Source organism: Lepus europaeus, chromosome 8, assembly GCF_033115175.1.
Source record: "Lepus europaeus isolate LE1 chromosome 8, mLepTim1.pri, whole genome shotgun sequence".
Classification (NCBI taxonomy): Eukaryota; Metazoa; Chordata; class Mammalia; order Lagomorpha; family Leporidae; genus Lepus; species Lepus europaeus.
This window is the reverse complement of record NC_084834.1, coordinates 99,432,283-99,447,254: the sequence shown is the minus strand read 5'-3', so window position 1 is coordinate 99,447,254 and position 14,972 is coordinate 99,432,283. Positions and strand designations below refer to the sequence as shown.

General features: G+C 42.9%; 1 protein-coding gene across 1 annotated transcript in view; it reads left to right on the top strand.

The window, feature by feature from the left end:
* The window catches only part of FRAS1 (Fraser extracellular matrix complex subunit 1), a 308,843-nt gene that overhangs the window by 160,836 nt on the left and 133,035 nt on the right, over positions 1-14,972 (top strand). Inside the window, exons 30-31 of the mRNA XM_062198919.1 lie at positions 5,507-5,685; positions 10,333-10,449. Of these exons, the coding sequence (XP_062054903.1) occupies positions 5,507-5,685; positions 10,333-10,449 (296 nt within the window). The remainder of the gene's footprint in view (positions 1-5,506; positions 5,686-10,332; positions 10,450-14,972) is intronic.

The window sequence follows — 14,972 nt, the reverse complement described above, 5'->3', positions numbered from 1 at the left end:
TCATATAATTATTTAAGCCATGACAGTAAGATTGACTTGATACTGTTAATTAATCCATAGACTTTATTCAAATTTTGACGGTTTACTCACCAATGCACTTTTCTAACGCAGTTAAAGTTCCCAATGTGCATTTAATTTCAGGTGTCCTGGGTCTCCTCGAATGTGTGGCAGGCAGTTACTCTGTCTTTGACTTTTGTGGCCTTGATACTCTTCAAGAGTACTGGTCAGTTAGTAGTAGAATGTCGTTCAACTCATATTCGTCTGATAGTTCTCATTATTAGATTAATGGTAGGTCTTTTCCCCTTTCGCATGCATCATATCAGGAGATACATGCTGTCATCATATTTATTACTGGTGATGTTAACTTTGGTTAGTGTGGTGTCTGCCAGATTGCTCCCCTGTAAAGCTGTGATTTTGCATTTTTAAAAATACCTTGTTCTCATCATACTTTCAGCTACTGACTTTAAGCTAGATAATTTTAAGTCCTTTTCATCTCTAAAAATCTATGATTCTTTTGATGTACTCATTTTTCTACCTTTACCTTGATCATTAACAACCAAAAAGTTAAGTCTCCAAATTTCTTAGAAATAGCCCAGTGTTCCATTAAGTATTAAACAGAACAATGCTGAATTAAATGGTTTTTATGCAGATAAAAGTTTGCCTTTTTTGGCTTGATAAATGCTGTATGGGTTTTATTGTGACCCTTTCCTGCTAGAACTCACTTAATTAACTTCTTCCTGTGAATATAATCTTCTGTGTACCCTAAGCTCCCTATTAGGAATAATCCAATTAAGTTGCCCTTAGGAATTATTCAAGAGTGAAACAGTGATGGGAACTAGAAGCCCACTTAACACAAATCGACTTACATCCATCTATCCTGATGAGGTGGCTTTGTGGAGCCCTGGCTACAAGGCACTTGCTCATCACTTTAGAACATGCAGCTTGGGCCGGCGCCGCGGCTCACTAGGATAATCCTCCGCCTTGCGGCGCCAGCACACCGGGTTCTAGTCCCGGTCGGGGCACCGATCCTGTCCCGGTTGCCCCTCTTCCAGGCCAGCTCTCTGCTGTGGCCAGGGAGTGCAGTGGAGGATGGCCCAAGTGCTTGGGTCCTGCACCCCATGGGAGACCAGGAGAAGCACCTGGCTCCTGCCATCGGAACAGCGGGGTGCGCTGGCCGCAGCGCGCTACCGCGGCGGCCATTGGAGGGTGAACCAACGGCAAAAGGAAGACCTTTCTCTCTGTCTCTCTCTCTCACTATCCACTCTGCCTGTCAAAAAAGAAAAAAAAAAAAAAGAACATGCAGCTTGGGCTTTAGGATTTTTATGAACAATTGACCTTGGAGTGGAAACAAATGTGAATTGCTTGTATAGAATGTACATCAAGGATCCAAGTTCAACTACTTGCAGACTCACTGCTGTTGCCAAATGTAAGTTTAGACAAGTTGATTAATTATTGTGCTCTTAGATATTCCACAGGTCTGAAAGTAAATTCATTGAGATGGTTTTAATGAAGTAACTTCAGCATCATTTGAGGGAGAATCCAACTTAATCTAACACATGGCCCCAACCCTCAATTACTTAGCCTCGTTTAAGAAAGCATTGATACAAATTATCCCAATCCCAAAGTAATCCATGGAGATTCAAATTAGATTCCAATTCTTAATAGCTGTGAAATCTTCTCTTCAAAATTCTTGGTTAAAATATAGACTCAGTATTAAGGAAATCCTAAATGGAGATAACTTTCTGGTTTGGAAACCTAGATTTTCAAATATAGAGTAGAGTAACATCTCCTTGCAGTCATGTTACGATAAAAGCAGAGGTGAGATACAACACAAAGGGTTATCTCCCACTTCTCTGCAATGAACCCCACAAAACCCTGGTATTTCTCCTTTTCTTCTCATGGCTTTGTCACATAGACACCTATAGTCAACACATCCAGGACTGAGCTTTGTCTCACCTGCCACCTGCTCATCTTTCTGTATTAAGCCCGTCAGTGGCATTCTGTCACCCAACCTAATGGGTGATTCTCCTTGATCCTTTCCCCTCTCACCTCTGCAGTTGTATTTGTCAGGTGCTAGTGTGTGTGCATTTCCTCAGACATTTGAATGTGTTTATTTTTTCCCACTCTTACCTCTATTGCCCTCACCCAGGTCTCCATCTCTCCTCTGGATTTTGTAGTAGCCTCTTAATTGGTCCAACTATCAACATAAACATTAGCTGCTGTTATTGCCATTTTTATAGAATGAAGTCCAGCCTCATTAGTAAGACTTTCAAGCCTTATAGGCTTCTGTATTCTGGTCATGCATGTTACCTGTTGTAAATCAGTTCATGCCATTCACCAGCAGAAAATCTCATGGAGCCTCCTAGTTGTTTGTGGAGCTGACTTACAGGAGTAGGAACTGCATCTTGCTTATCTTTGAATAATTCTAGCCCTGAAGTTCTTTGCACCAAAATTAGCACCTGACCAATATTCAGTGACTATTTGAGTTGAAATTAATGGAAATAACTCATATCCTATATTAATCTATATAATATGAAAAGTAATTTTTATTGACAAATGGATTTATTTCATTAGGCCATGTTAGGAAAATTCTTCTTACTTTTCTATTGTATAGCAGAATAACAAGGAAATCAATATTTGAGGATTTTCTTTCTATTCTCTGCATTTTCATTGTGGAAATTGCCTTTCAGAATATTTTGCAGCTGTACTCACACTCATACACAGTCTACATCCTGGGAAGCCGTGTCTAGTAAGAGCATTTGTGAACAGAATTTGAACCGTGAGAGATTCATAATAGAATTTTTGACTTAGGTACATCTGAAAAATAATACAAGAAAGAAAGCTAGAATGAGTTGATTCTATACATGATTGTATGAATAAGAGTAGTGATGTTTCTCTCTCATTTCAGCATTTCATTTCCATCCATGTTGTTATGCTCATTTTAAACTTGAATTTAGTGCATATAAATATTAGAATGAGTGCTTGCTTTGAGTCAGGGAACAAATTTCTTTGTGGTAACAAAATGCACTATCAATTGCCAATTGTCTACAGTTTTAAAATCTGGATTTCCTCCTATAGAACATTTTAAAAATAGATACAATATAAGCAGTCTGTGTGTATGTGTCTGTATGCGTGTGTCTTCTATCCTTCTCATTACCAGACAAGTAGAGTGGCTTCTCTCAGATTTATTATGGGTGCATTTTCTTTCTTTAATTAAAAAATGTTTAACAGACATAAAATTACATTTGTGAGTTACTATGTGATGTTTAGATGCATATATACATTATGTATATCCAGTAACTAAGTCTGTCTTCTCAAAGGAAATTTAACATTTCTTTCTGGTGAAAATAGCCCATATCCTACCTTATAGAAGGTATCCTACCTTATAGGGCTTTTTTGAGAAAACATTTTTTATTTCATTTATATGAAAGGGGAGGACAGAGGGAGGAGGAGGAGAGAGAGAGAGAGAATACATAAGAGCGCTTTCCCATCTGCTGGTTCACTCCCTAGATGGCCACAAAAGCGGGGGCTGACCCAGGCCGAAGCTGGGAGCTGAGAATGAAATTTGGGGCCGGCGTCATGGCTCAACAGGCTAATCCTCCGCCTAGCGGCGCCAGCACACTGGGTTCTAATCCCAGTCGGGGCGCTGGATTCTGTCCCAGTTGCCCCTCTTCCAGTCCAGCTCTCTGCTGTGGCCCGGGAAGGCAGTGGAGGATGGCCCAAGTGCTTGGGCCCTGCACCCCATGGGAGACCAGGAGAAGCACCTGGCTCCTGCCTTCGGATCAGCGTGGTGCGCTGGCCGCAGCGTGCCAGCCACAGCAGCCATTGGAGGGTGAACCAACAGCAAAGGAAGACCTTTCTCTCTGTCTCTCTCTCACTGTCTGCTCTGCCTGTCAAAAAATAAAATTAAATTAAAATTAAAGAAAAGAAAAGAATGAAATTTGGGTCTCCCACGTGGGTGAACACATACTTAAGCCGTGACCTGCTGCCTCTCAGGGTGCACATTAGCAGGAAGCTTCGTTTGGGAGTGGAGCTGGGACTCAAACCCAGTCACTCTGTTGTGGGATGGTGGCATTCTGAGTAGCATCTTAACCATGAAGCCAACCAAATGCCAATCCACCTAGTTTTTTCTTTTTTTTGAGAGAGAGAAATATACAGTACATTAACATTATACACAGTCACTCTGCTATGCAATAGAACTCTTGAACTCCTTACTTTCTAACTATAACTCAGTACCATGGATCACTCTTTCCCTATCCCTTCCCACCCTTTCCTTTCCGGCCTCTGGCAATCACCCTTATACACTTAACTTCTGTGAGATCCTCCTTTTTTTTTTAAGACTCCACGTATGAGCGAGATCATGCAATATTTGTCTTTCTGTGCTTGGCTTATTTCATTTACCATAGTGATGTCCGGTTCCACCCATGGCATCACAAATAACAAGATCTCATCCCTTTTATGGCCGAGTAGTATCCCATCATGTATGCGTACCTCGTTTTCTTTAGCACCTTGTCAGCAGATGGGCACAGGTTGTTTCCATTTCTTGACTATTATGGGTAGTGCTGTGATAACCATGGTGATCCAGCAAGTTTTCCTGGGATATGGACACTGTAGCCTTGTGGGGGTGGGGGTGGATTGCTGGATCCTGTGGATGTTCTCTTTTTAAATGGGGGGGGGGGGGGAAGAACCACCACATTTGTTTTCCACAATGGCTGCAATAAGCTGCATTCCCACCAGCAGTGGGCAGCCTTTCCTTCCCACCCCCCAACACCCTATCCTTGCCAGCACTTGTTGTTTTTGCCTTTTCCTAAGAGCCAGTGCACTGGGGAGAGGGGATATCAGACTTTCAGATTCCTGACTCCCAGCCTGTGTCATTCTCACGCTACCAGTGAGGAGCAGAGGCTTGAGGAGTGCCAGCTCACTTGCTGCAGGGAAGGATAGACCTGGGTTAAAACACCACAGGAAGCACTGACCATAGTGCCACGTCTGTCCTATGTCTTCTAGTGTTAGCTCTCATCATTTAAATGGGGCAGAATTCTCCCAAGAATTTCATTGAATTTTTTTTCTGGTTTTCCATTGTGTTTACATATGAACTCCTTGGTTGAAAAGCTCTCTGTTACCTAGGACGATACGGGCAGAAATGAATCTGTTCATTGTCCAGTATCTGAGTGTGTGTTTACCGTGTTCACTACGATGTGGGTTTTAATGTAACTTTAATAAATACAAGTCAGTAACTTCAGAGGTGAATTGTCCTTGAATGACTTTTAGTTCATTGAGCAAAAATACTGGCAGTTCTGTGTATAAAGCTGGATTCAGTCATTTTATTGAGTTTTGTGTTGACATGCTTTTTCCTTAGGTAAAAGTAAAGAAGTACATCATTACTTTTCAGCGTTTTTTTTTTTAAGAGTGTGTCTGGCAGGGGCAGTGAGCTAGGAAAGGAAGCTAAGAGCTCTTTGACTTCCGTGTCCCTGGGACCTGGGCTAACCATGGGCCTATGCTTTCCTAGGGGATGTGGTCCTCCTGGTGAACATGCCTGCAGACAGCCCGGCCGAGACAGGGCAGCACCTGCCCGATGGGAGGACAGCTACCCCCACCAGCACCTTCACCCAGCAAGACATCAATGAAGGCATAGTGTGGTACAGGCATTCTGGAGCCCCAGGCCAGAGCGACTCCTTCCGCTTCCAGGTACCCCGTGCTTCCTCACATGTTAGAGGGCCTATGGAAGCTCCATCACCCTTAGTTATTGCCCAACTTGGACACTTTTCTGCAATTGCCTGAAAAATCACGTTAGGCGGAAGACAAATGCGATTAGTAGCCTTGAGAGGTCGTCTTAATCTGTTGATTCAGATGCCTGGATGTCTCCACCAGTACAGGGGTTTCAGCGGTGGGGAACCTCCAGCCCGCAGGCTGTGTGAGACCCCTGAAATCCTTTGGACTGGCCCTGCCAAGGCAACCGCAGCTGGGACACAAAATTCAATAAGTCTACCGCAGGCTAATTTTTAAGTTGATAATTGTGTATTGCCCATGAATGCTGATAAGAGTATCCAATGGCCCTTGGCAGAATAGAGGTTCCCCACCAGTAGTGGTCTTCAGAAAAAAATTCTTAAAAAAATATCAGACTTGGAGAGAAAAAACGTTTGAGTAGTGCTGGAGCATTTACCATCTTATAAGATTGTGGACCTACAGCCAAACTCAGTGGGTTTAGTTGTCAGTTCTGCTACATATAGGGTAGGAAACTTTGGACAAATCACTTGTTTAAAACCTTTATGCTTCCATGTCCTTATCTATGAAAAAGAACTATTGTCAGGACTTAGTGAATTAATACATATAAAGCATTTAAAATACTGCCTATCACACAGTAAGCACTACATAAGCGTTTATTATTACCACTTATACAAATTAATCAAATACCTGTCCACAAGGAGACCATCTACAAGTTAAAGAATAAGAAAGCATACTGGCTACTTTCTCTGGCCATTATTAAAATATAGCAAGAAATTAATAAGAGGATAAACAAAAATTCACACCACATGGAATATTTTGAATGTCGTCCCAAGCAAATGTTGGGTCTTAAAGGAAATCAAAATAGCATACTATTAAGAAATATTGGGCTGGTGCCCCGGCTCACTTGGCTAATCCTCCGCTTGCGGCGCCGGCACCCCGGGTTCTAGTCCTGGTTGGGGCGCCGGCTTCTGTCCCGGTTGCCCCTCTTCCAGTCCAGCTCTCTGCTGTGGCCCGGGAAGGCAGTGGAGGATGGCCCAGGTCCTTGGGTCCTGCACCCACATGGGAGACCAGGAGGAAGCTCCTGACTCCTGGCTTCGAATCGGCGCAGCGTGCCGGCCGCAACATGCCGGCTGTAGTGGCCACTTGGGGGGTGAACCAACGGAGAAAGGAAGACCTGTCTCTGTCTCTCTCTCTCTCACTGTCTAACTCTGCCTGTCAAAAAAATAAAATAATAAAAATAAAAATAAAAAAAGAAATATTGATGAGGAAGAAATAACATATCAGAAGTTAAATAATGTGCTCAAAATTGTGCTGAGAAGAAAAGTGATGGCAGCTCTCATCTGCTCTCATCATTGAGCAAGAAAGCACAAAAATAAATAGGCCAAATATTTTAAGTCAAGAAACTACAGAACCACAAGGGAAACCTACAGACAACAAAAGGGAGGAATTAAAAGAGATCAGCATAGGAATTGATTAATTATAGAATGCTGGAACTGGCAAATGATTACAAAACCTTATTTTATCCAAAGACCAATAAAATGAGACAAACCTCTGGCAGGCATAATAATTTGGAAATAAAGAATTAAACAGAAATACAAAGCAATAAGGAGTCAGGCATGAGAAATAGCATGTAAGCTTGGATACGGAGAAAAATTTGGTAAAGTGTCCCAGAAAATATACATGTTCGTGGTGTCGGGTGTCACCTTGAAATCCAAGGCTTTTCTGATATGCAGGAATCCAGCTGGGGATAAACTAACCATGACAGCTCACCTTGTTAAAATTACCATCCACTCTGCTTCTGTTGGCTGCATGTACATCTGTGTTGCCTGACTAATGTGTATTGTGCTAAAGATGTGCTTTTCCAGGGAGCACATTGAGATAAATTTGGAAACCATTAAAATGAGATGACACTGAGCATATTGAGTGTCCAATAAGTGGGCGAGTGCTGCGTGCCCCTTGCCCGAGTTAACTTCCCATTTGCAGCACCTGGGAACAGCAGCAGTCATCAAAGACTGAGTGAGAATGAAGGCAAAGACCTCAATCAAAAGAAGGCAGCTCAGCCGACTGCTGTCCTCAGATCTGCCCCCGCCTCGCAGCGGTCAGGATACAGAACGCTCCCGACGTGAGCTTGTCCCTGCAAGGGACTTCTAAGCACCTGTGCAAAATGACATTTGGTTGCCTTTACAAATTGGTTACTAAGAAAGTGAAATGAAATAAATTAAAAAAAAATAGTAAGAGTCAGTGCTATTTTTTTTAAGCAAATTCACTAGAGTTTAAGACTCTTACTTGACAAGTGCTTCCCTTTGAAAGCACAGGAGTCCTTCAGAATCAGGTCAGCTAGAAGAAAAAGGGGTGATTATTTTTGGTTAAATGGGGAGTAATTATGAAATAGTGACCTCAGATTCCTTATGTGATTTGAGAACACCCTCTGAAGGTATTCCAGGAAGTGCCTTCTGAACACTGACAGTATCTTTATTGCAAGTATGAAACAATTTTCTGGGAATAAGATTTCCTGGACATAGACGTCTTGGTGTGTTGATTCTTAAAGTCTCATTGTTTGCTAGATTTACCCCGTATTTCGATGTGAAGTGCACTCTGTAGGTATGTGCTAAATAAATGGTTAACGATTTTCCCTGTTTATCACTGTGGGCTCCCTAAAGGATTTTAAACCAAAAATATATAGTCTTCTAATGATTCTTTCTTTTCTTCTCTTCTCTTTTTTTCTTTAAAGCAGGAAATACAATATAATGAGTTGCATGGATTTAATTCCATCTTAATGTTGATGTGCTGTCATGAGCCATCAATGCTTCCCATCTGTTACTTTGCATGTAAGACTTGGGATTTATGTAACGTGAGTGCCATTTAAAAATAGAGACAGAAGAGAGAAAGGAAAGCATGCACGTTCGCAGTGGCTGCGGTGTGGGGAAGAACCCTGGGTCTGGTGTATTCGCATCGCATTCACACAGCCTCAGGGGATGGGCTTTGGCAGACTCCAGTGTATTTCGCTCCTTACAGGGAAGTCTGACTGATTCACCTGCCCTGTAATATGCCCCCATTTCAACACCTGCTCAGTGCTCTGTTCCCTTTCTTCAAGAAATAGGAGGACACATTTCTCTCTCTCTCCTCATTCCCTAAAGCTGCCAAAGTGAGTCATCTTGGTCAGTACAAAGATCATGAACTTGGTGAACCTGATTGTTAAACTATTCCCACTTCCTGGCTTTGACACTTTGATGCATTACTTAATATGAGGGTGCTTCAAAAAGTTGGTGGAAAAATGGAGTTATAGATAAGTTAAGATAGTCTCTAACAAGTAGCTACCAGAGAGCAGTGTCTCTACTAGATTTTCAGTGGATTATAGCCATGGTTATTTATAGCAACACTAGAAGATGTCTCTTTGAAAACATGTAGAGATTCTGGAATGTGACTCCTGGCATCTGATGTGATCCAGGTAGAGACAAAGACAGATTTTCTGGAACTTCGGAAGACGCTGGGAAAGATCTGCCCTCCCTGCCTTTTCCTAAAGAGTCACAGAACCCCACACCCTGTCACATGGAGTTAATGCAACTGCACAGGGCTACAGGGCTTAGCACTTCTTGCAATAAGAACAAGGCGAAGCAAAGAATGGGGAGAAGAAGAGCTTAAGGGAGCAGCTCAGTAACTGAGAGGAACGGAGAAGCTGCAGAGGAAGAGCTTCATTTTCCAACATTTTTTGAAGGAGGAAAAAGTTGATTTTATGGCCAGTGCCTTAATTGTAATGTTATCAACCTTGTCTTGCAATGATGAGGCTAAGATTTGAATTTATCGTGTAGGTGAAGACATCTGTGCTTGGTGAAGATGAAGGCAATGGAATAAAAATCCTTTGTTATATGCTCGTAAGAAGACATTTTAATGAGGCCATCAAAAATTTTATTTTCAAGAATGTTGAATAATATAGCAAAGTATCTTAGGATTGTGCTGTGAAAAAACACAATATGCATTAGAATATAAACTTTGATATATCTGCATAGAAAAAAGATGAAGCTGAATTACATCAATATATTAATAATTACTATAGGTAATGAAATTCTAGATGATTTTTTTATTCGAAAGACTGAATTATAGAGACAGAGGCCTTCCGTCTGCTGGTTGACTCCCCAAAATGGCCTCAACAGCCGTGGCTGGGCCAGACTGAAGCCAGGAATCAGTATCTTCCTCCAGGTCTCCCTTGTGGGTGCAGAGGCCCAAACAGTTGGGTCACCTTCCACTGCTTTCCCAGACACATCAGCAGGAGGCTGGACCAGAAGTGGAGCAGCTGGCACTCAACTCGAACCAGTGCCCATTTGCCATGCTGGTGCCTTAGACGGTGGCTCAACCACCTATGCCACAGCATCGGCCCCTAGATGGCTTTTTATTTCTGATTTATATTTACCTAAATTTTCAGATTATGTATGTTTTTTACAGTCAGTAAAAGATTAATAGTAAAATGTGAAGAGAAGGATGAAATCATAGAGCAGGAGCACCTAGGACCCAAAGCCAGAAGATCCTTTGGGGCAGTGGGGGACTACACGTGCACACACAAGCACTGCCTGAGAGGACATGAGGGACTCAGCAGTGTGACTTGTCTTCCAGGTGTCCAGTGCTACAGATGCGCAGGCCCACTTGGAGAGCCGCACGTTCAACATCGCGATCTTGCCGCAGACGCCGGAAGCGCCCCACCTCTCTGTGGGGACGTCTCTCCATATGACAGTGAGTTGGGTGGGAGCAAGCACTGTGCGCCCGGATGCAATGTCCTGATTGGGTATGCAGTGAGAGCTTTGCCCACGTCACAGCCTCTGGGGCTGTCAACACCAACCCTGGGAACTCGTTTCTCACCGAGCTGGAAAAGAAATGAATTCCATCTTGACACTCCAGCTTTTGTCAGTGGTGCAAACAGTTTTCAGGGCTTTTTCTTGAGTCCTTGGATGAAATTTAAGGCCCATGTAATCAACACCATTTGGTTATAGTTGTTCAGCTAGTGACAGCGCCACCTAGCTGGGAAACAGGGATTCCATGTTTTTAGAAGCTCTGGTGCAAATTTCCTTTCGACTATAAAAGCTTCCTGGAGAAACTGATGCTGGATCCTGAGAGATAAGCAGCAATTATCTAAATAAGAATTGGGGGCAGGTTAGGAGGAATGCATACATGATGGAAGAGGGTGCTACTGTAGGCAGAAAAAGTAAGCAAAAGACCGAGAAGTGAGAGAGACTTTGACCCTGCCAACAGTTTAATCGAACCAGAGAAAGTGAGAAAGGCAGGGATGGCATAGCAGGGCTGTGAAGGTCATGGCACTGGATCACAGAAGGCCTTGTATGCTGTATGGGCAGGAGTGCAGCATGTGGAAAGATCTGAAGAAAGATGACAACTAAATTAGCCCACAAAGCTCGGTTGAGACAATTAGCAACTCCACCGTCACCCTGTGTCTGGGGTGGTGGAATGCCAGACGCCCCTTCCAGACATAGCCACAAGCAGGCAAGACCTTGTAAATTAATTATTGTGGATCTGCATTTTAGTTAGCACCCACATAATTATACTCCAAAGTGGTGCATCAGCCTTGAGCCACAACAAAGAGAATAATGATAGTTTCAGAAATTATGGGTCTGGGGCATGACAGAGACATAAAGGGGAAAATAGAAAGTTTTTAATGAATAGCTGGTATCGGTATTTCCACCATAAACCGTAATTTAAAGAAATCATAATTCAGCAGCCCTATAAAGTCTATAATTCATCATTCTGACTGGAGGAACTTGCATCAGAATTTTCTCTAAACTGTAAAGAAAAATGTGCATGCACATCTCTTGCCAAATGCTAATGCAGTGTTATTTTGAGTTGAGAGGGGAAAAGTATGGGCCTGGAGCCATGAAGACAGTGCCATTCCCTCTGTTTCTGTGGACCTCTGAAGCCTGACCTTAAGTTGCCTAACCTTTTAGCTTGTGTGTTTGCAGATCAAGTCTGCCCAGTTCAAACTTAGGATATCTCAAAGGTTAGTTTATGGTAAAATGTGATTGATTTGCCTACATGTTACTTTAGGCGTTCACAGTTTGTGTTTCTTTTGACATTAATTAGCGCCATTACTGTAGGCCATTCTTTGACAAGAACACATTCTCAATTCAGTGATTTTGACTCATGTAAGTGTACAAGTTTTATACATTTAGTAACTACATTATGAATACATTTGGGAATAAGTATATATATTCATTTGTAGGTTTAAAGGTGGGGGTCTACTTCTCCAGTCACTCATTCAGTCACTAATTCATAAATGTTTTTGAGCACCTAATTTATGCCAAGAGCTGTATGGGACATTGGAAGTTCAGTGACCATGAAACACAGGCTCTATTCTCAAGGAACTTTCAGTCTAGGAGACAAGCAAATCAGTAAGCCACGATAACCCAGTGGTAAGTGCATGACAGAGCAATGACATGGAAGATGTGGGAGGGCCCCTAATCTGGTAGGGCATGGAGAGAACCATGGATGGCTTCATCTGGGTCTAGGCTGGTTGAGTTTGCATTAACTTGACATTAACTTGAGTTCTCAAATTTAAGCCTGCATTAGAGTCACCTGTAGAGTTTCTTGAACCACAGATTCCCAGAATCCACCTTGGAGTTTTCTAACCCAATAGCCCTGATATTGTAGGGCCAAGAATGTGCCTTTTGAACAAGTTCCTGGATGGTGCTATCTGCTGCTACTCAGCTCATCACACTTAGAAAACCATGGCCACAAATGAAAAAAAACAGGGGACACTGCATCCCTGGCAGAAGGAGCAGCAGATGAGAAAGATGGAGACCTGGGTGAATATGACATGTTTGATGAATTCCATGTGGTTCAGTTGGCTAGAGCATGAATCCCTAGGTGAAAACTCAACAAGGAGTGAGAGTGAGATCCCGGAGGATGTCTAAGAGAAGAGGAATGCGTTTCCGTTTTGTCCTGAAAAGCGACTGGGTTTAGTAGGATGTTGAAGAATTTGTAGCAGAGAAGTGCTGGGGTCAGATTTCTAATGATCGTAGGGAGACCACTCTGGCGTCAGGGTACAGAACATCCCAATGGAGAGACAAATAGGCCATTGCAGTTGTCTGGGAAAGTTCGTGACACAAACTCTGTACAGTGGCAATAAGGATTAAGAGGGCGTTTTTTAACTGTTTAAAATTTGTATATCTTATGTGTTTGAAGAGAGAGAGAAGTCTGCTGGTTCACTCCCAAAATACCTGTAACAGCCCAAGCTGGGCCAGGTTGAAGCCAGGATCTGGGAGCTCGATCCAGGTTTCCCACATGGGTGGCAAGGACCCAGCTACTTGAGCCATCATCTGCTGCTTTCCAGGGTGCTTATGAGCAGAAAGCTAGAATTGGGAGCAGGGCTGGAATTCAAACCTAGGCACACTCATATGGGATGATGACATCCATCCCATGTGGCATCTTAACCATTGCTGCCAAACACCCATCCAAGGTTAGGGAGATCTTGAAGAAAGATTTTTCACACTCTCACTCATTGTAGCATTATTCACAATGACCAAAGAAGTAGAAGCAAGCTATATGTCCTTTGACTGATAAATAGGTAAATAAATACACAGGCACGACTATTACTCAGCCTTAAAAAAGGAGAGCTGGCACAGGGCAAAAGTCTGAGGACATCATGCTAAGTGAAAAGCCAGTCATGAAAGGACAAATACTCCCCACGTAAGTAAAGCATCTAAAGGAGTCAAATTTGTAGCAAAGAAAGCAGACTGGTAGTTTCCAGAGGTGGGCTTGGCAGTGGGAGAGGCAGAACAGCGGAGTTGTTCAGTGGCTATGCAGTGTTTTACAAGATGGGAAGTGTTCTCGAGACCTGTTGTACAACAATACAGTTAACACTCTGGTATTGTCCATTTAAACATCATTAAGGTGGTGAGAAAAAGGAAGAGAGTATATAGATATATCTGGAGACACTGGCCAATTCAATGGGGAGGCATTTGAAACACCCCAGTTTCCTTTCTATTTATCTTCATTTTTTATTTGAAAGAGAGAGAGAGAAAGAGAGAACTTCCATCCACTATTTCATTCTCCAAGTGGCTGCAACAGGCTAGGGTTGGGCCAGACTGAAGTCAGCAGCCCAGAACTCCATCTAAGTTTCCCAAGTGGGTGGCAGGGATCCAAGCACTTGGGCCATCACCTGTTGCCTCCCAGGATGTGCATTAAGAGGAAGCTGCATTAGAATCAGAGTAGCCAGGACTCAAACTAGACATTGTAGTATGGGATGGGGCATCCCAAATGATGACTTAAATCCTGTGCCAAATTCCCACACTCCACACCCCAATTTAAAAAAAAAAATTTTTTTTTCAAGAGACCCAGAGAAAGGGAGCTCTCATTCACTATTTCATTCCTCAAATGCCCACAATGGCCAATACTGGGGCAGGCCAGATCCACAAGCCAGGTACTCCTTCTAGGTCTCCCATGTGAGCAACAGAAACCCAATTACTTGAGCCATCACCTGCTGCCTCCCGGATCTTCATTAGCAAGAAGTTGTAATTGGGAGCCAGAGCACTGATGTGGAACACAGGCATCCCAGCTAGCGCCATAATTGCTTGGCCAAATATCTGCCCCATCACCCCAATTTCTTAGTATACAGAGGTGTCACTCATTGTGATCAGAAATGAGGGTACTTCAAAAAGTTCATGGAAAATGGAATTACAAGAAAAGTTTACTTTGGTGCAAAAAATTTTGAAGCCTGCCTAAAAGGGATTTCCAAAAAGTTCATAGAAAATTCATAAAAATCATGTGCATTACAAAATGCTTTTGTATCAAAATAAACACCCATTGTAGGGGAAGATTTCAAATGTACTTTATTTCTTCAACAATGCTGTGTTTTAATACGATGTTTTTATTTGGCATCATCGAGGAGTGGGTTTTGAAACAACTCGCTCTTCCTCCAAGCTGCAGGCTTGCTGGAGCTCTCCCTTCCTTTGCGGTGACTCTGCCAACAGCACACAGGTTCCATTCGTTTCCAGGGTTTGTGGCTGTATGTGTCCACACATCACACACAACATGGCTCCACTAACTGACACAGCAGTACCCCATTTGTCATCAGGTGTACACTTCTGGCGGCTCTGTCTTCCATTGCTTGCTGAATGCCTTAAACTTGGACTCTGTGTTTTGGGCCAAGAGGGGCTTTGCCAATCTGAAGCCAGCACTGCCACAACCACAGAGGCTGACAGGTGCGAGTTGGCTTAGGTACCCTTGCAGAGAGCCCTAAAGGACACAAT